The sequence below is a fragment of the Gobio gobio genome (assembly GCF_949357685.1).
Source record: "Gobio gobio genome assembly, chromosome: 2".
Lineage (NCBI taxonomy): Eukaryota > Metazoa > Chordata > Actinopteri > Cypriniformes > Gobionidae > Gobio > Gobio gobio.
This window is the reverse complement of record NC_137098.1, coordinates 46,439,049-46,463,034: the sequence shown is the minus strand read 5'-3', so window position 1 is coordinate 46,463,034 and position 23,986 is coordinate 46,439,049. Positions and strand designations below refer to the sequence as shown.

Genomic DNA, 23,986 nt, shown 5'->3' with positions numbered 1-23,986 from the left:
TATGCATAAATAATATATATTTAAAAAAAACTAACAATATGGATCATAGGCTACATTTTATTCCTCTATTATCCTACTTGCTTCCTTACCTGAACAGAGCTAGTCAGGCTTACATTAAACTAAAAAGAGAAAAAGACATGCTTGATGTGAATAAAAGGATTAAGTGTTAAGGTTTCATAGAAAATGATGTGTAGCTATGTGTAGTGTGTAGCTATGCCAATATTTTTCATATGCGATTTTGCAAAACATCGTGTGTAGCTGCTTAAGTTTAGTTATAGTTTAACGTCTTTTTGTCACGATTTTTTTCCTTCAGATTTTGAAAATATAGCCTACTATCTTTAGGCTATTATTATTAAACCTGTTTCTTGCTTATGCAATAAAGCTTTTGAATATTTCACTGTCATAAATTGGCTGCTTTCGGCTTCACGTTATACAACTGACGTCGAGAAATCATTAATATGTAGGTTGTATTAACATATTCAGCACCTCACTGGCTGTCCTGCAAAGAGAAAGCGAGCGAGCGAGCGAGAGAGAGAGAGAGAGAGAGAGAGAAAGAGAGAAAGAGAGAGACATGAGGTTCGTCTGAGACCTGACCGTGTTTTCTACAGGAAACAAATCAGAGAGAGAGAGCGAGAGAGAGAGAGAATGCTGTTGTAACCGCTGTGTTTCGTCGCGGTTTTGTGAGTGTTTTCCTGGAAGCGGACGCTTAGCGAATCACGCCAATCTGGAGCCGCGTTTGTTTAGACCCGGGAATCTAAGTTAAACGTGTTTATTTTGTGTTTTTGGAGGCTTGAGGCTCGAGACTCCGCGCAGAATGACCGTTGACTGGCCCGATCTGCTTATCGTTCGCGGGCATTAGGTAAGAACACTTATTTACACCGATCATGGCTGAAAGAAAAGCAGGTAGCATAACGTTTCTTTTGGGCACTTACAAACAATAAAACATGTTGTAGCTTAATTCTAGTCCGTTAACTCGCCCACATCATGTCTAAATCTGATTAAACACAGCGAATTCAACCTAAAGACTTCTAAGAGCTTTTATTGTACTTGTTCTTAGGTTGAAGGAACTATACCTCTGTTTGCTGGAGAAACAAACACAACGCATTTGCCTTCGAGGGTCTTTTGGTGAAAAGGAAGAGAAAAATGTCATTGCTGGCAGTCCGAATGCTTGTGTTGGGGTTGTGGATTGGGGGGCAGTCAGCCACTGCGGGAGAGGGACAGTCCACTCCGGCCACATGCTCTCCGCTGTGCCGCTGCGATGAGGACGGAGGAGCGGACTGCTCTGGACGAGGACTGACCACTGTTCCCACCGGCCTCAGCGCTTTCACATATTACCTGTAAGTCATTACAGTAACCTTTAACAAAGTGCATGTTGGGAACAAGTGCGTACTGTATGTAAAAATATGTAGAAAACTGTATGCTAGACGTATTTAGCCTCCCCTATCTAAAAAGTCCATATTGCACGGTACATGTTTGTATAAAGAATTACTGTAGAAATACCAATAACACCATGTAGCAATCCCGCAAAATAGTGACACATGCAGTTCACACAGTTACGTAAACTAACCATAACGTGTCTAAAACAAGTCTAAAATTGCTTTCAGACGTCAAGTTAGTAAGATCATTGATGTAGTATAAAACCGTGATAAACTATCCGTGACTCAGAAACACACCTGTATACACTCACTTTTATGCACAGCATAGCAGTAAGCAGTACCAAATATTCAAGATTAAGGGTGAAAAATCCAAGTTAAGTAGTTTCGATGGAAATGACTGGCAGTAAGTTTCATTATTACATTTAGCTAAATCTCTTCTGCCTAAATGTAAGTCTGGCAGTTGTTTTCAGATTGAAATTCTTTGGAGAGATGTTTAGCTTTGTAGCTCAAAGTCCATCTTGGGCTGCTTTTGGGTACTTTGTGTGAGCGTAGCAGACTAAATGCTATATGACCCATGTGGGTAATATAGAGAGGGCTGCTCATCCATTATTGAATGCAGCCTGCCTTACACGCCTGCTTTTAAACCCATGCAGCATAAAAAGGTAGATTTTGAGCCAGTTATTTATAAATTGAGGTGAGTTGGGGTGCTTTTCTATGAATTGGGTTTTCCACAAGTGTCTTTTTCAGCAGTCTACTTCTGATTGTTTTTAGGGTTTTGTTTTTTGCAGGGCTTAACGGACACTACACTCTTAGAAAGGATGTGTTAAAAATGACACAACCCGTGTTAAATTTTAACACATCCGTGGGTGAGCTCCAGGACCACTAGTTTTGTGTTAATGTTAACTCAAGCACTGTGTTAATGAGTTTAACACATTAAATGTGTCAGAAAATTTGAACACAAAGATGTGTAAACTTGTGTAACTATCATATTATGTGCTATCCTTGGCTACACTAAAAAAGGTACCTAAAATCCTAAACAAAATGTTAGCATTTGAAAATAATGAATCTCAAGTCACTGGCTGTGAATTTTATTGTAAAAAATATATATTATAATGAAATATCAACAGTTAAATTCAATGCAGAATATAATAATACAATTTTAAGCAGTCAAAAAGGAAATGTCCAACACAGGACAAAACAGTTTTTACACAATCTCATTAGGTAACATGACATATTAAGCATTTTAATGTTTTTGAAAGAAGTCTCTCACCAAAGTTCTCACCAAAGAATTAATTTGTATTATATCTTTCTGAATTTTTTTTACGGTTACATTTTCTTCATTTTTGAATTGAACCGAGTCACTGATAATCTAGGAGCCCTCCCACATTAAAAGACACAAGTAATTGAAGTATGTATAAGTATACTGTCATTTACCATTACCATTGGCCCTCAATGTTTTTATTGTTCATCAGCTGGAAAAAAAAATTCTGAAAGTGATTCCAGCAATATCTTTTGAATTTGTGTTGTTATCGTTATAGCTGTGGTGTGGCCTTATTCTCATAGAATTAGAATGATTATTAAAACTTTATAGTTATCTTTTACAGTTATTGCCCTTAGTGTGAATGGGCCTTAATTCTTGATGCTGACTCCTTTGGTCTGTATCAATGGAGCATTTGCATCAACTGTGCATAGTTTGATGTTTCACCGCTTGGTTTTGAGAACTTTTTGCCCCTAAGTTTTTCCGTCTGTTGCAAAAAGACTGGTTTATTGCTGGGCTGAGCCCACTGTCTGTGGCACGTGCGAATCATGTAATGTCCCTTACCTCATTAGACTTTACTGGCATTTATTGTGCTTTCACTCTGTTGTAATTAAGTGTTACTTTTCTGCCAAATTGTTTAGAAGCACGTCTGGAGGCGAGTGTTTATTCTGCTGCTCTCTCTTGGAGCCCATACATTTTGAAAACAGCTTGACCGGGCTCTCGAAATATCTCTGCCAAGCTGCAGTGTGTAACTCAACGCCAAGCTAAGTCCAGTCTGGAGAAGCGATAAAGCCAGAAATAAAGCCACAGAGTTAACACTAGCTGTGGCAGTGGTCATCTTAGATATCAAATGCAAATCAGAGTTGTTGTTTTTTTTTTTACCTGTGAGGCATTTTGTTAGGCAGTTATTATTATAAACAACACGTTGCCATGTTTCTTGACCAATATCAACCAATTCAAGCCACATTATATGGTTGGACTAAGGGGAATTCAGGTAGGCTAAATTGAGACCCTTTTTGCCATTGACTAATGTCCCAAAATGCCCCAATTATCCTGAATTAACCCCTATATATTATTTTTAATTCAGCATGGAATAAAAATACAATTTTGTAAGTGCGTGCTATAGATCTTATTTTGTTCCACTTTCCAAATTATTTTAAAATGAATAATTATTTATATAAAAAAATGACGTATGTCGGTCTTCTCCAAATATTTAGTCCACTTAACCCATCCATCCACAATCGTGTGCAAGCTCACCTTCATTTGAGTGCAATGACCACATCTCAACATCTAATTAACAACCCATGGATTGAACCTAGTCTCTGTCCTTTATTTCTTTCTTTTTCAACAATGCGTTACACTTGGATGTGAGTCACACAATACGGAAAGAAAAGATCTGTTGCTTCTTCCACTTCATCATGATTTTGAAGACTATAAGATAAATGTGTGACAGTACTTTTCCTCTTATTTGTAACATATACTGATTAATCTGGAAACTATGTGAGTAGGGCTGCACGATTTGGGGAGAATTAAATATCTAATTGCGATTTGCGATTTAAAATGTGATTAATTTATTTTAGCAAATTAAAAGTGTGTGTGTATATGTGTATATATATATATATATGTATGTGTATATATAATTTATTGTTGTTATTATTATTATTTTTGTGCTTATATATTATGACTAATAATAATTATGATTATTATTATTGCTAATAATAAATAATATATATATAATAATATTTAACAAAATAAGAAATATTACTATTACAATAACATTTTCATTATTAATAATAAAAAGTAGAATATTTAAGAATAAATATAACAATATAATAATAATAATAATAATAATAATAATAATAATAATATTTATATTTTACAAAACTTATTTTACAAAAAACTGCAGGGTTGCCTTTTAACATGCAGGCAGCCTATGACTAATAATCACTAGAAATGTCTAAGGATTTATTATAAAATATATTATTATTATTATTATTATTATTATTATTATTATTATTATTAAAAATCTGTGATATCAATTTCTTAATTTTTGTCAGGAAGTATGCAAAATCAAGAACGAGTCTGTGTCTTTAATATGAAATATGAGCCTCTTATGCATACACTGTGGGGAAAAAACTCCTGTACACTGGAGAAAAACGTATGGATTGTCATATACATTTATTTAGAGAAGTATTATTTTTCCTATTTTTTTAACCAAAATAGGATGGAGAAGCACTGCTGGGCACTAAACACACAAACTTCATTTCATTCATACTGGAGGCCAGAGGGCACACTTGAGTAGAAACGGCGCATTTGCCTCAGAGAAAAGTAATAAATCCCTAATGTGAAGCTAGCACTGTGTAGCTGAATAAAAAGAAGATAGAAGAACTTTGATTTAAACGTGAAGACAATAAACACACGATATATGGTGCATTTGAGTTCTTCAAGCCTTCTCGGGTATTTTCCTAATAATAAAGCATATTATAATGCAGTGCTAATCGACTTCATCACTGTATATAATACAATAAAATAATTAATTGTCTGCGTCATTCTGTGATAAGAAGCCATATCAGCTCACAAAAGGACATTTCAAATACTCAACTCACGATATGTAGAGTTAAAACTTTATTAAACGTTGTCTTTTTTTGTTTTTTCAAACGCACGTTATACGCGACTGTGCTTTCAGACGGAGCAGCATTTACTACTGATCACAGAGCTGCTCTTCACTAACACGCAATTAATCGTGCAGGCGGTGCAGACCTATATGTGAGTGATGAAAAGTGTCTTATGTTTTAGCGTGGTCCAGTTTTTGATAAAACGCACATTGCTGATCAATCCGCGAGTGATGATGAGCAGATGATGGGACACCTGATCTGTATGTCAGCCTGTGTGGTAATAGTCATAAGCTGTGAAATGCGCTGCCACCGCTTCAGCCGCATTGCTGCATCCAACTAAGCCGGCCTGCTGCACGCTTTACTGCATTTCTGGTATTTATTTATGTAATTGATAATAGTAGGGCTGTTCTCTCTGCCTGTACTCTGGGTTGCCTTCAGCTGTCGCCACACTGTCTCTCCCTGCGGAGAAGAACAGAACTGGAGAATTAGTGAGAGAAAGGACAATAGAGGGAGGGAGTTGAAGTTGAAAACTGGTAAAGTGACAACAAAATATGTTGGAGGATATCAGGATTCGGAGGGTCAGAGAGAAAAAAAAGGGAGGGAAACAAGTGTAAAAGTGTGAGAGAGAGTGGGCACAGTCTGGTTGATCATTATTCCCTAGTGTAGATAGCAGCCTGCAGTCTTGTGGGGTTAATATAGTTTGCTTACTTCAACAGGTTGTTGCGCAATACTCCAGGTTAATCATACTCAGTTTAGGCGGAGTATCGGAGCAGGGCGAGTGAGAGACTTAGCACCGGCTTAAGAAACAAATATGCACTGTAGTATCGCTCCACACCAGGGAAACTTTGACCTTGACTGAGCTGTATGGACGGATGTAACTATATACTTAACTCCCAATGCAAGTGCCTCATAGCATATTACAGTGCGCTTTGGCCTTGATAGTGTTTTAACAAGCACCCAGTAAACATTTGTCTGATTTGTTGTATTGATAAGTGCTTTTTTTGGTGGGGGTATGCTTAACTCATGTCTTTCCCAAATTAAATTTTTTTTTACATTTTCTGCAGACATATAAAAGGTGTTACAACAGTTGAAAAATGAGACGAGGTGTCTGAAAAAAAAAGATGAAAAAGCACATGCTTAACTCATATATTTGAAAAAGTATTTTAGAATTGTTTTCTTGTAAAAATGTCAAATTTCTTGTGTAGTTTTTTTGGTGAATTTTTGTTATTCACTTTATCGCCATGAAGACAGCCTTGCTGCTCACATGGCGTAAAAATAGCATTTTTGGCCGTCCTTGGCCAAATGGCCTTGCTTACTTGTCTAATTCTTATCCAGTAAGTCTAAAAAATGTCTTTTTTGTTACAATTCAATTGTACGTCCTTCATAGTCAAGCGTGTGACTCCTTTATTTTTGACCCATGCTACTTTTCGATTTACCTTGGTTAGTTTTTGGTGTCCCCTCACTGGCTGAATGAATTTCCCCTGTGTGTATGTGTGTGTGTGCGCTGGCATAGTGCAGTGGGGATATCCCCCCTTAACCGTCTGTCCGCACACCATTAGCCCACTCTTGTCTCAGCCCTTCAGCATTGAGAAGCTGGAATGTGCCTTTGTGTCCCATTAACAAAACAGAGACGCCATGTTCTTTTCCATCTTAAAGGCTGTGGGAAGGGTTGCACATCTACAAGCTCAGTCAGATGGAACCGGCAGCACCATTTTTCCACACCTTTTCCTGACTGAATGTATAGAGCGATTAGTGATCGTTTTTCTTCTCTTCACATTCACGTCTGAAGACAATAACGTTTCTGTGCAGTCAGGGGGTACGTGACAGAAAATGACTAAAAGTAATGCACTTTTTATGGTGTTTGAGAGTGAATTAGAGGATGAAAGTTTGTCATTGCTCTTTTTTGGACTTAGATGTTTTGAGCAGGCCACCAGAGAGGGGCACACACTTTTCTTGAATCTGTCAGATAAAATTGCTAGGGTGAAAACTGTGGATTAGCTGAACCTTTGAGATGCAACGTTTCAACCTGAAGATGGTTTACTTTGTACGCCTCATTGCTGCACAAATGATTTACAGCTCTAACTGATGTTATGAGGTGAATTGGGATGGTTCAGGATAAAGGTTGTTTTATGTACATGAGCACTGGCAGCCTACACACACACACACACACACACACACACACACATACACACACACACACACATACACACACAGGTCATGAGAAGAGCTCTGGAGGAGAAGAGGGCCCTCTGTGTTCAACGTTCTGGCAAAGACTCTCAGCCGAAAAAGGTGAAGCCTCATGAATGTCTGTGACCGCATTTTTTTCAAGAACAACTTTGCGTATCCAGTTTGAGTCCCATATAACAACATTATAACAACTTGACAAAAAAATCTAGGGTTGGGAACCAAGTTTTTTTATTCATGATTAATCGTTAAAAGATTGCGCTCTCGATTCAGACACCCACATGATCTTATTCCTAAATGACAACGATTCTTCTGTGTCTATTAAACCTTTGACAAAATCATAACAGAACATTCAAATCTGTGTTTGCACTGCCGCTGAGCCAGAGAGAGCACATGTCAAGTACAGGTATTAAACAGCTTCACAAACAGCTTTACAACCACACAGACAGTATAATTATTTCTGTTACAAATATTCATATTATCACAGAAGTTATAAACACTGATGTCTACTGTAGCGATCAAAATAGACTAACCAATTCCCAATTCGTATACTATCCGTCCTAGATAGTATTCGAAAATAGAATAAGTGCGTCCCAAATAGTAACATGTTGAAATGAGTAATCCAGAGGTACCTGGATGGTCTACTATTTACGGTTAGAATTCGAAGTGCAGATCGATGCACACTCTAACAGCTAATATTACCCACAACCCATTGCACTTTGGGCGAGGATTTCGATTAGAACTACAAACACGGATAAAAAAGTGTTAAACTACAAACATGGCGAATGCAAGTCCGACGGTTAAGTAGAGAGGTTTAGATAAAGGGGTTTGAGTGAATAATTAACAGTATCTAACTTGACATATATATTTATTTAATATTATCCACATTATATTTAATCTGCATCAGCATTGTGTACTTTTGTAATGATACGTTTGGCCATTAACTTTTAAATGCATCATTATATTTAAATTGCAAACACATGAAGTGGAGTCTCTGCACGAAAGACCCACGAATGGCAGATCAACGTGCTGGTATATTTCTCTCTTATACGGTAATAAATTAAATTAAATGAAGTTGAATGTGGAGGATTTTAACTGTGACAAGATGATTGACAGGGCAATTTAAACGGTGACAGTATGACGGGGCTATAATGCGGTATGACGGTATACATCGTTACCGCCAGTGGTGGACAGACTCTAGTTTTTGAGTTGCACAGAGGTCACAAAAACCTTCTAAATAAATTGTCCTCAGGTTAAAGAAAACTAGAATGGATGGGATGGTTACTGTACATCTCAGTTTAGTGCTTTGAAAATTAAGGCATATAAGGCAGTATATGTATATATAATATAATCTCGATTAAAAAAAGTTACTAATTAATCGCACATTCAACATCTGCGTTTTTAATATTTTATATTGTAATAATTTAACAGTTACTCTCCAAATTAATATAGAAACAACTTAAAGGCAGTATATTTGAAATATTTGTTGTAATGAATTACATATTTTTATGAAGGCAAGTATCACTAGATAGATACTAAGATACTAAAACTGCTACTAATGTCTCTGAATTTTTTTTTCTTTTTAATCATTAATGATAGACATTCAACATTACAGTATAAATAAAATCTATATATCAATTCCAAGTGAACTTAAAACAATATTCACACAAACCCATTATAATACATGTCTGGGGGTCATTTGGAACATTTCAAACTTGTGTGGGAAAAGGTTACACAAACGAGGCTTTGTTACAGCAATATTGTTTTGAAAAAATTTGATTTTTTTCTACATTATTTTCTGAATTCTAGTTTCTTGGGTCTTGGGTTAGTTTAATAATATATAGCCTACGCATCATTGATAACCCCTTGTTATAAATAAAAAAGGGGAAATTATTAGTAATTCTCTCTAATTGGCCTGATTAGCTAAGCCCTCTAAAAACACAAAACAAGCAGGGCTGTAACCACCACACACATTGAGGGGGACAAGTACCGCCCCAATATGTAATGTAACTTTTTTTTAAACAAACATATCAAAAGCTTTATTGTTTTTACTATAAAATTGTGCAGTTTAAGGGGGATTTATTAGCCTGACGTCGTCATACTCAATTCTAGTCAGAATATGAGTCTGATACTGCTCCGTTGGGCTGTGATTATGGGGCGTGTTTCAACCGAACCAGGAAAGACCTCAATTGGATAGACCTACAAACAATCAGAGCAACGGACCGACGCATAACGTTAGTTGTCAAATGTCAACAAAACTCAACTGCACAGTGCACACAGTGTTGCCAAGTCCGCGGGTTGAAGCGACCCAATTATGTGATATACAGACCCAGAAATGTGAATTTTAGCAGGCAGCCCTGGCAAAATAACACATATTTTACCCCCCAAATGCCTTTTTTCCCCCGGAGAACCCCGCTGGAAGATATTGGGCTTGTTTTTGGCTAGTTCTAAATAACGTTAGCAATTGGGCGGGTTTTGTTGTAAAAACTTGGCAACCCTGTCTGCACGCACGCTGGAATAAGTAGCCTAACGTTAGAAGAAAAAGATGAGTGTAAACGATCTTTGTCGGTGTTGTAAAAAAAGAATTTAAGGATACACAGAGTACATACCAACACGATCATCATTTCTGAGAGAAATAGTAAAGGTGAATGCATATACGGACAAGTTCTCCGTTTAGGATTAGAACAAATTCAACCCAAGCGCCTTTGATGACGAGGATGATTACGTTACTGTTGATCATCTGTCCATCATCGTCTAAAGCCCGCCCTGACAATTTCATTGGTCCGAACAGTTTCTGTTCGGGCATAATTACTTCTCTACGGAGAAAGTCCAGACCGAACTGCCCGAGTAAAAATGTTGTGGGCGGGGCTAAGTTCAGCTGGCATCCAGGCAAGGGATTTATGCTATTTTTTATATTATTTAGTTGCCTCAATTTGTAATAATTGAAATAAATAGTAAATACATTTATATAAAATAGCAAAATTTTATGTAAAATCCACTTTTAAAAGAGCTCTACATTTCTCATTTTCGTTCATGATGATAACATGAACGTGCTTTGGTTTAGTGGAGAAGTGCTGCCATCTACTGGAAAACAAACACTTTTAAAATTAAAATAATACTAATTTTTACCTACAGCCACTATATGACTTGATGAGTTGCTAAACATTTAATATTTGATAACTGTTTACGATAGATGTATTCAACGACCCACAGTAATAATACAGTGATGTAAACTGTTCATATTTTTGGATATAATATGGAATTTCACCATATTTTATTAAAATATATTATAAGACACGTTTTGCACTTTTTATATATTAGTGAATAGTGAATGTGTGCATATTTTAAATAAAATACTATTTGCAAAGAGTTAAGCCTAAATGGATTACCTCACAGCTAGGCTACAATTAGACTAGAACTTATTTTATTTCTTTTTTTTTTTTCTTTATTCATTTCAGGTACATTAACAGAGCTTTATCCATTTCAAAGTTTCTGTTATGGCATCTGTTAAAGTAACAGTTTCTATTCAGATTTTCGGTCAAAATCACAGTTCATCATTCCAGATCATTTACCTCAAGCGGTCTGCTTTAAAGTTTTGTGAGGAATTTTGGATTTTAGGTCATAGTATAAGTAGGTGAATTGGGACGCAGCATAAATCACATTTTGAAAGTAACTTGGTCCTTCAAATAACAATTATATCGATTATATTGCTACGCCACCAGGTGGCAACAAGTGACTGTAAAAAAAAATATTTGTCATTGAATCATTAATTTAAGAGATTCATTTAAAAACGACGATTCATCCAGTCATGAAACAAGTGAAGTCTTTGAGTGAGTCATTGAACTCACTCAAAAAAAAATTTTTTTTTAATTGACTGCATGTTGTCAGAACCTCTAGTAAATTACATATTATTTTGTTTAGTTGTCTATTCAGAATTGTGGGATCTCTGAAACAATAAAAAAAATCTTGATTCTAAATTTATCCAGAATCATGTAGCTCTATTCAGAACCTTTTAAAAGGGGCTATATGGAGAATTCAGAAACCCTTATTAGCGACACCGGTGGCCATTAAGTGAACTGCAGCCAGCATCTTTCGGCAAAGTCCTGAACATCGTATAAGCATTAATTTCATGTGTCATAGAACGGAAGAGAGGCTCTCAGGAGAGCACGCATAAACGTCACATCCTTTTAATTTTCCCGGCAAAAACGACCCGGGTCTACAGCCTTTCACTATGAAGTCAGGGAAGCTGCAAGCTGTTCACACATGGGCAATAAAAATGAATAGATGAACATTCTTACATATAGCCCTTTTAAATAATACAGAACCATTTATTTTAATAAATCAAAAACATACAGCGCAACCATGTAGTCTGATTCCTGAACAAATCACTCTAATGAATTTGGTTCTTTTTAGTGAAACAAACACATACAACTTGCAACTTACTGTGAGACTTAAATCAGTTTAGTTACTGACTGGTTCCTCATATGACATTGTGTAGTTAAAGATACACAGAATGAAATTTGTCAGTAGAATTATATAAATATGAAATGTCTGTTTGGTATTGTTGTTTACTAGTTAGGGCCAACTATTGGATTCAATTAAATCGGCCTCAAAAGACACCTTTTACAATAATTGTTTTATGTTTTTGTAAAATATATATTTTTAGTGATTTTTATTATTGAATATCTCATAATTTTATGATAGGATTGCTTTTATTTTCCCCCAAAATAAAAGAAACTTTACTCTGAACCAAAACCGTTAAGAGGAATTGTAACTAAAATGGTTAAAATCTTTACAATTCCCATTCCTACTAAAATCACTCTGTCACTCTCTATCTTTCTTTTTTAGGTTCCTTGTTTTCTTTCTCTCCCTCTTTGTACTTTTCTATTTTTGATGAGCATAAACGAAGGCTCATGATGATTAGAGAGACATGTAAGAGCTTTTCTCTCACTCAGTAATGGTGGTTGTGGGACAAAGAGAGAGACTGTTAGGCTGCCAGGACTTCTTAAAGCATTGCAAGTGTTTATACGTGCAGCTTTAAGACCTCGAATCAAGCCTTATTGGCCATGCCCTTGTCCTGTGGACTTCGCCCATGTGGAGAAAATATCCACCAAATGTCCGTTCTGCTGTGAGGAACTATGAGGACTGGATTAGTGGATTGACAAGTAGTCCCCAGTAGGAGTCCGACCGGAGATGAGCTCTAATCCAAGGTTTGCTCGTGTTGTGTTTTCTGGTGGTTAGGCTACTTGAGAAGTGTCCAGCAGCTGAAGAAGTGCGGATGTCTTCTCTGTCCAGCTCTTCCAGTAAGGAGTGTTTAACATGGCACCTCTCCTTCGTTGCCGAACGTTTGTATGTGTGTGGTCCTGCACAGTGCCACTTGGCTGGCATTTCCTCTTTGGCCGTGTGCGCGACCCCTGGTGACCTCGAGTCGCAGGGTCCATCATCGCTCCACAGCCGTGCGCTTCCTGACCTGGTGATGACCCCCCTGGGTCCCCCGCATCTGTCCACACACTGCCCCTGCCAACAATGTGTATGTGTTTATGAGTGTGAGAGAGACAGAAAAGCAGAACGTGTTGAATTTATTTAAACTGAGCTGATGATACATTATGTCTAGAGGCCAGTAAAATAAACAGTTATTACCAGTTTATCATTTTCTTCCTCATTTCGGAAACCTCTGCTGTCTCCTCGTCTGGTTGGCGTGTCATATTTAAGCCATGCTTCATTTTGCGTTGCTGCTATTTTTAAGAGTTTGCAATATTTTGTGTGTGTGTGTGTGTGTGAGAGAGAGAGAGAGAGAGAGAGAGACATGTCAGGACTGAAAGTTTAAAACACTTGAGCTACATTAACAACGGTTTACAGTGACAAAACAATCATTATTTTGTATTAGATTTGAGGTGACAAGTGGCAATGTAATGGCACTGGTTGACAACCACACAGAGGAAGAGATGAGAATATTACTGTAATAAATTGATCAATTACACAGAAAAGATCTTCCTTCACGCAAAGACAAGGGTTTATTCGGACTGCATTCAAATGAAAAACTGGCCACTGTTGATTTCATACTGATATTTTTTTCTCATTTTAAAATGTTTAATTGACCATGTCCAGTCAGTAGTCCTTTACTAATTACCTTATGAGCAGGAAAAAAAAAATACACTACCGTTTAAAAGTTTGGGGCTGGTACAATTATGGCTTGTTTACACCGAGCGGTATGGTATGCGATTATTTCCTTTTCCATTATCAAAAGTTGTGAATGGTACCAAAATACCGAACCGTACCACTTTTTTTGGACCCTTCCGTTGGGGTACCTATAGTAGTCTGGTACCTAAAGGGTGGAGCTAGACTCACTGCAGAATGTTGATTGGTTGACAGAGAATTGTCACTTGCGCGTGCTACAAGTGGAATGACAACTTTTTTTCTTTAATATACAGTTGTCTTGTGACAAACATGCCACATGCCGGGAAGCACAAACAAGATCTGCTGTATGTCCTCCATTGTTGTTTACTTGTCAGTTTCTTCTTTGCGCAAGAATGACGTTAATCGTTACAACAGCCATTGAGGTTCACATGATCCTTCAGAAATCATTTAAGACCTCCTGTGGTGAAAAATCAAGTTTTTAATGTTTTTTTTTATTTTGATATGTCTATGTGGCGCTATAGCACTACTTGATGTGTTTATTTGAGTTGATGGGCGTTGACACATGGATCGGCAGTATTTGAATCTCAATAGAACACGCGCTCTGTGGGTCCTATTAGCGGATAATGAAGACTGACATCTCTCTGTTTTCAAACCGATTACATAAACACAGAATATTTGTTTGCAATTCGATTATTTAAAACCTGACATTTTAACGTTTCTTTAGACATATGTCTCGTGTTTGTGTGATAAGTTTTCACTAAGCTACAGGTCATTTTCTGAAGACAATCAGATTTAGACATCATTGAGAGAGAGCCTGCAGATTGTGCATCATGTTTGTTTTCTTTATTTTGCAAAAAGCACAACATTTTGTTTTTATTGTGACTGTACACAAAAAAATAGAAACTTAACAGATTATAATGATGTATAACACTTGCCTGAATGATACAAAATGACAGTTATTTGAGTCTCTTTGGCACTGATAAGAAAAAAAGCGAGTTGATCGCTCTGGCTTGACCGCCCACTAGAGGGGGGTTAATATGCCTTAAGACAAACCATGTGCAAATTCATTAGTCAATACCATTGCTGAGTATTTTCTTCTTAAAACTGCAGTTTACCAAAGACCGTCTCAAAAACGCGGTTTGAAATGTAACCCATTCCGTCAACATGTCTTTAACATATCATTACTAATCTGTGAAGCAAGGGAGGCTCAAGAGAAGCCAGGTTATACCGGTATATTCTTCTGTTGATATGAAAAATTGGGTACATTGAGCAACATAGTGATGATTATGAGTGAATTATGTATATGATGTATATCATGATGTTATGATGAACTACATGCCTTTCTCCACTTACGTTCTAAGTTGTTCAAAGCATTTCTAAGGATGCTGATTTTTAGAAGGCAGCTGTCTGACTTTGAGATGGTGAATGGGAACATGGTTTGTGTAACACTGGCAACACATTATTAGCTGTTTGATAATACAGTCCAGGCAAAGGCTAATCCTATTAATTACGTTATGTGTCCGACATATACATAAAATGCATTACAATTCTGATGCATCGATGAGCCTGTATAATTTGCTCTTCCACTTTTTCTGAATCAGGTTCTTGTGCATACACTAGTGCTGGGCGGTATACCGGTTCATACCGAATACCGGTATTTATTTTTGTTATGATATGAATTTTGATGATACCGCAATACCGGTATGTCGCTAAACAACGTTCGGAACGCAGCGCAGCACGTCATTGTTTGAGAGGGGACGCATTTCACTGTTGCACTGTACTAGTGAGAGCAGTCAGAGCACAGCTGAGATCGCATTAGAGAATCCGAGATCGCCTCCTATACCCCCATTCACTATTCCCTACGTTATCACTTTATTTGAAGGAGTGAATGAAAACTTGTTCTTTATTTGAAAGTGCGTGAAGTCGGACAACCGTTGTGTGTACAGCGGCTGTACACTCGTTGTTGCGGTGCGATGTAGGATAGAATGAGTGCACTCAATAACGTCCACTATGGTTTCGGACACCACTACAAAGCGCTGTCCCCTCCAAATAATGCCCTATTTGAGGTTATAAGGGGCGATTTCGGATTCAGCGCTTGATTACAGTGGAGAATTCGAACTACACGCGGCGCGCGCGAGAGAGCCGCGATGAGTTTAACAACGCTCACCACATGGATCATATATCAGATATAGACCGGAGCGAGCGCGTTTAAGTTTTTTTGGACATATTTCATATACTATAGTGCTCTAAACGTGAACCCGAAGCGTGTATGCGCACATATTTCATCACGTCTTTTTCAAATGAAATGGGCACTGATTAGGCTACAGTAAACCATAAGTCTGATCACGACCGCGATGACACGATGGATTATTCTGCTATACAAAAGACAATGAATGATGTAAGTTAATAAATAAACTGACAAATCAAAGAAGAATGGGCAAAAAAGTAACTGCTAATTCTTTCTGTGTTAAACTGATGTGTGTCATTTGTTTAGAGAGTGCTCTTAAATGTATTACAATAGACAAGATTTTTTAAATGCTTACGATGCCCTCAACTCTGTTTTTTTCTCTCTCTGTGGTCATATTTTAATATCCATGTGTAATGAGTGTGTTGCAGGTCTGTGTTTTATTGGTGGTCTCTCCATAGCCTCATTTTGAGGGGCTTTGCAAACCTGTATTAACTCTAGTGTGGAATTTTTCTACAATATTCACTCATCATGACTGTAAAATATGGCATTCTAGTCAATCTACTGCAGTATTTCCTCTCTCAATCAGTAGAAAATGTGGTTAACACCCGGTCATGCATAGAGGGAAAAAATACCGTCATATACCGTGAAACCGATATAATTTAGAAAAATACCGTGATATATATTTTTGGTCATACCGCCCAGCACTAGCATACACACATGTCTGAATTAAACCAGTATTTCCATTGTGCAGCGTTTACTACAGTAAAGTTGACCGAGTGGATCAGTTAGTCCAAGCTGGTGTGAGTGAGTTGAGGCGGGGCTAATTTGCATATTCATGGATCTGTGTATACTAAATGAAGCAAAGGTGTTACATTCAAGCGATTTTAAAGCATGAAGAAATTATTTTCACAGGGAAAAACGTTTGTCCTTTTGGTGATGAGTATTAAGGGATAAAGTTATTGACTACATGGGGACTTTTTCAAATTTATTTCAAATGATCAATGTTAAAAACAGTTGCTACTTAATATTTTTGTGGAAACTGTGATACATTTTCTTCAGGATTCTTTGATGAATAGAACGTTTAAAAGAACAGCATTTATTTGAAATGGATATCTTTTGTAACACTGTAAATGTCTTTACTGTCACTTTTGATAAATTTAATGCATCCTTGCTGAATAAAAGTATTAATTTATTTCAAAAATGATTTATGAAGCTTAACTTTCATTAGCCATTACCAACATTATGCAGTTCAACAGATCAGTAGTTTATGAAAATTCAAATATATGAATCAAATTTTCATGACATTCATAGTTATTTGAATGTACTTCACTAATGTTCTGTGGAGAAAGCATGCCTCATTATTATATTTATCAAGTTATTTATTAAGTCATTTTCATCCGCAACGGCTTTATAAATGTAAGAGAGTCTGAGAGTTTGTGTATGGCGTTGTGAGAGAAGGCAGGACAGAGTGTGGGGTACTGAGGTAGTGAAGAGGCCCCTCTGTAATTTATTGGAGTGTTGAATTCTAGTCAAAGCCAGTTTGATTCACTGTGTTTGGTCTAAACCAGCTGAGAGAGTCGTGAGGACAGCCGGACACTCCCTCCGACTCACTCCATTCACACGCTCAAGTTCATCTCTGTCCTCCAGAAACGTAGGGTTGTAAACACTCACAGAGATGGCCATGTGATTATTTAGAGATCGTTCATGGTCAATGGTGTTGTTGGGACGCAGGCAGGTTGCCTTGGCAGTTAATGGGTTTGTTTAATGTGAGCTTCCTGATGGAGCCTTGAAGAAGACCATCTGCTGCGTTAGAAACGCCTGTCTCCCATCACATCTTCTTTTTCTAATGGACACCAGACAAATGACAGGATGAGGCTCTGAGATCAGTGGAAAGGAATGAAGGGGACGGATGGAGAGAGAAACAGAGGGAGAGAGATGGGCCGAACGATAAACGGAGGGGTATACTGAGTGAGATGAACTGGGAAAGCGCTGAGCCACACAGACAAGCACGCACACATTCTGTCTCTTAGTGTCACAACACACACAGACACGCAAATAGGTGCAGCCACAGACAGGTCTGTACACACACTTTTACTGGAAGGTGGGAAGCCTCTCTGGTCTCACTGGAATGTGAAATGGCTTCCCAGAAAACTGGTTTTATTTGGGTTTCATTCCCATCCAGCCTCTGTCCAGCTCAGCTCACCTCCCTAGAGAGAAAGAGAGGGAACGCATGGACCAATTTGAGATGGAGTACTATGGAAAAGAACTTGCTGGCCATAAGACGTGTCCGTATCAAACCCTTACATTTAGGGGATTCTATCAAGGACAGCATCTGGACAGCACTCACTGCCAAACATTAGTAAGCATGTGGAATTTTGACCTTGCTGATATTGTATTAAAACAACTGTTATTTTAAGCTGTCGAGGTATCCACTGATAAATGTCAGATATTGGCTGATATCTTAACTTAATCATAACTTAATCTTCTTTAATGGAAGAATGTTTCCTTCTCACCGCCATATTAGATACCAAATGTAGTGACCTGACTTGTTAACAAGCATTTTGATAGCACATGCAATGAGTTCATGTAATTAAAACAATTAAGAATTAGTATATTTTAATGAAAGAATTGTAAAATGGCAGGATTTACAGTCATAATAGAACATAAGATCTATTCTGATAAAAATATTTTTTTTTAGATGTTTACTTAACCAAATGTTTAATGTATTGGTATTTTTTTTAGATAGAGGAGTTCCTAATTCAGTGTCGGACACTACATTAAAGAAATAAGCCACCCAAAAGTTCTGTCATCATTTACCTCACCTCAATCTAAACCCAAATGTGATTTCTTCTGGAGATGGACACCAAAAAAGAGATGTTTATCATCACTGATTTATTGTTGATTATCACTGATTGATGTTAATTATCACTGATTTATTGATGTTTACATTAAATATATAATATATAAAAAATGTGCGTGATTGAGATTTGAGCACTCTAGGGGGAGGTTTCCTTTTAAAGTGAATAAGTTTGTTCTGCTGTATAACTTCAGAGGGCCTGGATCTATGATACTTTGTTTTATGATACCTTAATGGTGCTTTTTTGTTATTTTTTTGGAGCCATTCATAAGCCACTTCATTGAATGGAAGGAGCAGCCTGGATATTCCGTTAAAGGTCGCATGGCGTGGATTTTTTAAAATTATTTTATAATGTTTCCTGAGGTGTACTTATATTGTTAGTATGATTTTTACATCATAAAATGTTAAATTTAGAAATAAAAACCATTTTTTCTATATTGATATTACCCCTCTGGCTTGAATGCTCAGTTTCAAGGGGCGTGTCTGCTGTGAGACTTCAGTGAAAACGGCCACTGTTGTGATTGGCTGACATCTTTGCATTTGAAATGAGTATTAGATCTTGTGGCGGAGGGGGCGTGGTTTAGCGAGGTCTGCACGCTCTGCCAGAGAGAGAGAGAGAGATAGAGAGAGAGACGGTCTGGGCACTTGTAGACCAAAGACAGAGAGCTGGAGAAAGATTGCTGAGAAAGTTATATTGTGCTGATTTGTTGAGAGCGCTGTGAGCGCAAGTTTATTTTGTTTGTATCTGAGAGTTCTGAATAAACACGAGTCCCGGTCATGCCGACCCTGTCTTCTTCCTCCTTATTCTACGAACTTTGTAACATGTGGAACCCCTCTCGAATACTGTTACTAAGTTTTTTTTACCATTACAGCTGTCGAGCATTATTTTTAGATTTTTAGATCTTTTCCTTTCACATGAAAGGCTGCAGTGACGAGCATTGAGTAGACAGACAGTCTGTTGATCGCATGAATGCAGTGATCTCGTCATTGCAACGCTATTTCTCTCACGAAATGCTTTCACCACAGCTAACAGCAAACACAACATCGATATGAATACTACAGTAAGAGCCTCGTTGTGCAGCATAACAGCATCATTCATTATAACGGCAGTTTGGGCAAGTGTGCAGATGAACTCGCAACATGTGATTGCCAGCTCCAAACATTATAAAGAGAGTGTTCTTTGATCACTAATCTAGCTTCTAATCACAATTTAAATAACAGATTTGTTTCATGCTACTAAGAGAAACGATGTGGAGTTGATCGTTTAGTCACTGGCTTGATTCACGGATGCATAAACGATTTCGAAAGAAAGTCTGTGTGAACTTGAATATTTAGCTGCACATCAGAAAACTCTGATTACAGATCAGGCATTAATGAACACTGTTACTCACTGTTTGTGGCTGTGCTGTCGATTCCATATCGTAAAAGCCTGTGCTGACATTGCGAGTAAAATAAACAATCCATTTTCTCCAAATTCTCTGGGCGGGCAAAGCAGAGGAAGGGGAGGTAACCTTTCCCCGTATGACGACATACAGGAAAGATTCCAGATCGGCTCGTCTGAGCTTTCATTTTCTCAAAGGCAGAGCAGGACACCCAGAACTCGGTTTACACCTATCAAAATTTCTAGCCATTTGGGGACTATATACACTACAGGCTAGGGAAACTCATATTAATGTTAAAAAAACCTCATAAAATAAAATGTTCATGCCATGGGACCTTTAAACAACAAATTGTGTTCATCACAATTCACAATAAAGAAAATCAGCTGGGTTTTGATTGATGTGATTTTGGTGAGCAATCCCTTTAAGTGTTTTGTTTAGTCCATTTGGAAAATTCACTGTATTTAAGCACATTTTTGTCATCATCTTTTCCCAAACATTTTAAGATTTTACATAATGCATTTTTCATTTAAGAAAATAAAGAAGGGAGGTGAAGGTGAATGGTTTGTTTTGGTACTTGTGCAGTCTAACTCCAGTGTATGTTGTTTGTGTGGATTGGTGGTGTGTTCAGCCTTGTCCATATCTCATTACAGATAGGCTATCAGCACAGCCCAAACACACTGTGCTTACAGGCATGGTGTTCCTGTGGAATTAGCAGCTTAATACACTTCCTTTCTCGCATTCCTGCTGTCTTTCTCTTTCTGTAAATCCTTTGCATTCTCTGTTTAATTTTTTTTTGGGGGGGTTGACATGTTTGCTCTCAAGGCTGAATGTTTGTGTTAGAGCTCACATGAGGGAATTGGCTTCTTGCTCTGTGACTCCGGAACTGTAGTCCTTCTTTGACTGGACATAAAGCTGCCAGTGTGTTGGTGTGACTTAGTGAATATATTTTTTATTTTTTTTATACTTTTTTTCATATGGTATAAATTATGTGTGCATGTGTGTGGTCGTCTTTAAGTATTGGGTAAGTCTGTGGATTTTTCAGGTAGTTTAGTTCAAAGAGGGTTTAGATTGGAACTCATTACTCAGAGTTTAAATCCCATGTTCTGCGTCAGACGGCGCTCTTTTCCCAAACATTTTAAGAAAAACATTTAAGTGCTGTCTTCCCAAACATTTAAAGAACCAAGTACTGTATTTGAATTCACATACAAAGCTAATGCCCCATCTTTGAGGGCCATCAGGCCTATCTTTCTTTAGGAAATGTGTCTTGCACTGAGCTTGTGGACTAGAAGTTAATCTGTTTACTAGTGTTGTCAGAAGTACTGGTACTGAAATTTTGAAAATGTGATGATACCAGCATTTCTGTTGTACTGAGTACCAGGTATGTTCGGTACCCACTAATAGGCAGCTGCTTTCAGTCACTTCCATGTTCATCTACATGTTCATCCACACTAACTAACTGCAAAAAGAATATTTAAATATGAATCCTCTGTGTGAATGAATGGTCAAGACACGTGGTTTCATTAACCACACACACACACTGAAGCACATGTTTTCAGCCTCTGCCGTCTCACTATACAAGGAAATGAATGCATGAACTTCATCTCCAGTGCCGCTCTGAGATTCAATTCATGAGCATTTTACTGCTTCATTTGAGAAACTGTCGTCATCATCATCATAGACCCACAGAAACTCAAAGGTCTTCACAGCAACCCATCAAAATAAAAGTTTGGTTTCTGATAGAAATATATTAGGCTACTGTTGGACAGTAGATTTATGGCTCATTTCCACCGAGTGGTACAGTTCAGTACAGTATGCAATTTTTGCAGTTTCCATTGCCAGAAGTTGTGAATGGTACCCTAATTCCGAACCGTACCACTTTTTTGGTACCCTTCCGTTGGGGTACCTAGCACAGTAGTCCGGTACTAAAGGGTGGAGCTAGATTCACTGTAGAGCGTTGAGATTGGTTGACAGAGAATCGTCATTTGCGCTTGCTTTTTCGGCTGTGTTTTTCCTTGCAGCCTGCAGCCTTGGCTCAAACATAGCGTGTCTTCTTGTGACAAACAGCCACATGCCAAGAAGTAAGAACAATATCCGATGCATCTCGTCCATTGTTGTTTACTGTGTCGCTTTCTTTTTCGTGCAAAAATTACGTCCATCATAAGTGTACTGTTCGCGGTGGAAACGCAAGCCGGATCAGGGTGTACAGTCCCGAATCGACTGTACTGTACCGTACTGCTCGGTGGAAACGAGCCATTAGCTACTTTTCAATGTAATAATAATACTAACACTAATAATAATAATAATCATTATTATTATTAGGTGGGTTGCTTATTTTTCACTTGATCTTTTTTATACACATTGTTTACTTTTAAACATGTAGCCTTCAAATGTTTATATGTATTATTTACTTATAATGATTACTATCATAAATAATAAACAAATTAAAAAAAAAAAAATTCCAAATCGTACAATTCTAATGATATTGGTGCTGACTACAGGAATTTTGGTACCGTGACATCCCTACTTTTTACTTTATCTTTCTGATTTTTATAATTTTGTAGTTCAAACCATACAATTGTCTTCTGAATGGCAGACAGTGTGCTGGAGCTCAAATATGACTCAAACTTTTCTCTTGTGTAGAGAAGGAGAGGAATTTGTGAGGCATGACATCATCCAACCCACTGATAGGCTTCCAGTGTTTAGTGTTCAACCTCTACTGTATGTAATGCTGAAGGAAAAACAAACCATCAGGCTTTCTGCTTGTGAGAAGAGAGTAACGTGCTTAAAATTCAGGGTGGAGGTCCTGCTTGAAACAACAAACCCTGAGCCCTACTCAGGCCCTGAAACTCAGGGTATTGCGCGAGTTGTAGGTATTGCGCACCATTTGAATCAATCCCACAAGTTGCGCATTCAAAATTTAGGAAGGAAGTTATTGCACAAAAATAATCTGACTTGTATTACGTTACTATTATAAAATGTTACTAAAGTGTGGTCCGATCAGGATTTTTGGTTCTGTAATAATAGGCCAACTATTCTTAACAACAATGTATTTGAAGGATAACAGAATTAAGAGATGAGAAAGTATCATGAATTGGCAAGCAACATGTGCAACATATTTCATTTCCATATAGTATTCCTGTGAAATAAATAATAATAATACAAAACAAATCAAATGTTATCAAATTTAAAACAATGCATACTCTTCTCTATAAAGTAAATATAGATTAATCCTACTAATTCTACTAAAGAGCAGTGAATTGTTTTGTGTGTCCTTTGTTGTGTGATTACCATTAATGACTGACGCAGCAGGAATATTACACTGCTCTCACTTTAAGACAGAATGCAAGGATCCAATACATATGAGACTCTACTTTCAGTGTTTCCCACACATAGACTAATTAGTGGCGGTGCGCCACAGAATCAACACCGGCCGCCACATATTGCGCGTCTAACTTTTTTAAATCTCACGCCAAACCTGCTTTTGATATGAAAGTCTAAGCTTTTCAAATTTAATACGAAATTCAAACAATAAATAACGTTTTGGCGCTAATGTGGCATAACAGTTAAAGCCCACTTAAAATATTTTGTATTATTTATATTACAATTAGTGTAGTAATTAAGGTTAAAATTAGGGCTGCACGATATGAGGAAAAGCTGCGATGTGCGATAACATTGTTTAATATTGCGATGACGATATGACTTGCGATAAATATTCAGATGTGAATGTTAGCTATACTGTTCCCATGTCTCAGTGCTTTAATAGGTCGTGTTCAGTGTTGGGCAGTAACGGAATACATGTACCGGCATTACGTATTCAGAATACATATTATGAGTAACTGTATTCCGTTACAGTTACAATTTAAATAGTTGATATTTAGAATACAGTTACATTGTTGAAATCAATGGATAACATTAACCATACTTCTCTGTTTCATGAGTTTATTTACTCTCTAAATAAATTAAGGCAACTCAATGCATTTCTCAGAAC

The 23,986-nt window shown here is 37.4% G+C and overlaps 1 protein-coding gene across 1 annotated transcript in view; it reads left to right on the top strand.

Moving 5' to 3' along the window:
• The first annotated feature begins 536 nt into the window (after nt 1–536).
• The window catches only part of lgr4 (leucine-rich repeat containing G protein-coupled receptor 4), a 72,652-nt gene continuing 49,202 nt past the window's right edge, over nt 537–23,986 (top strand). Inside the window, exons 1-2 of the mRNA XM_079805147.1 lie at nt 537–859; nt 1,058–1,337. Of these exons, the coding sequence (XP_079661273.1) occupies nt 1,144–1,337 (194 nt within the window). The 5' untranslated portion in view covers nt 537–859; nt 1,058–1,143. The remainder of the gene's footprint in view (nt 860–1,057; nt 1,338–23,986) is intronic.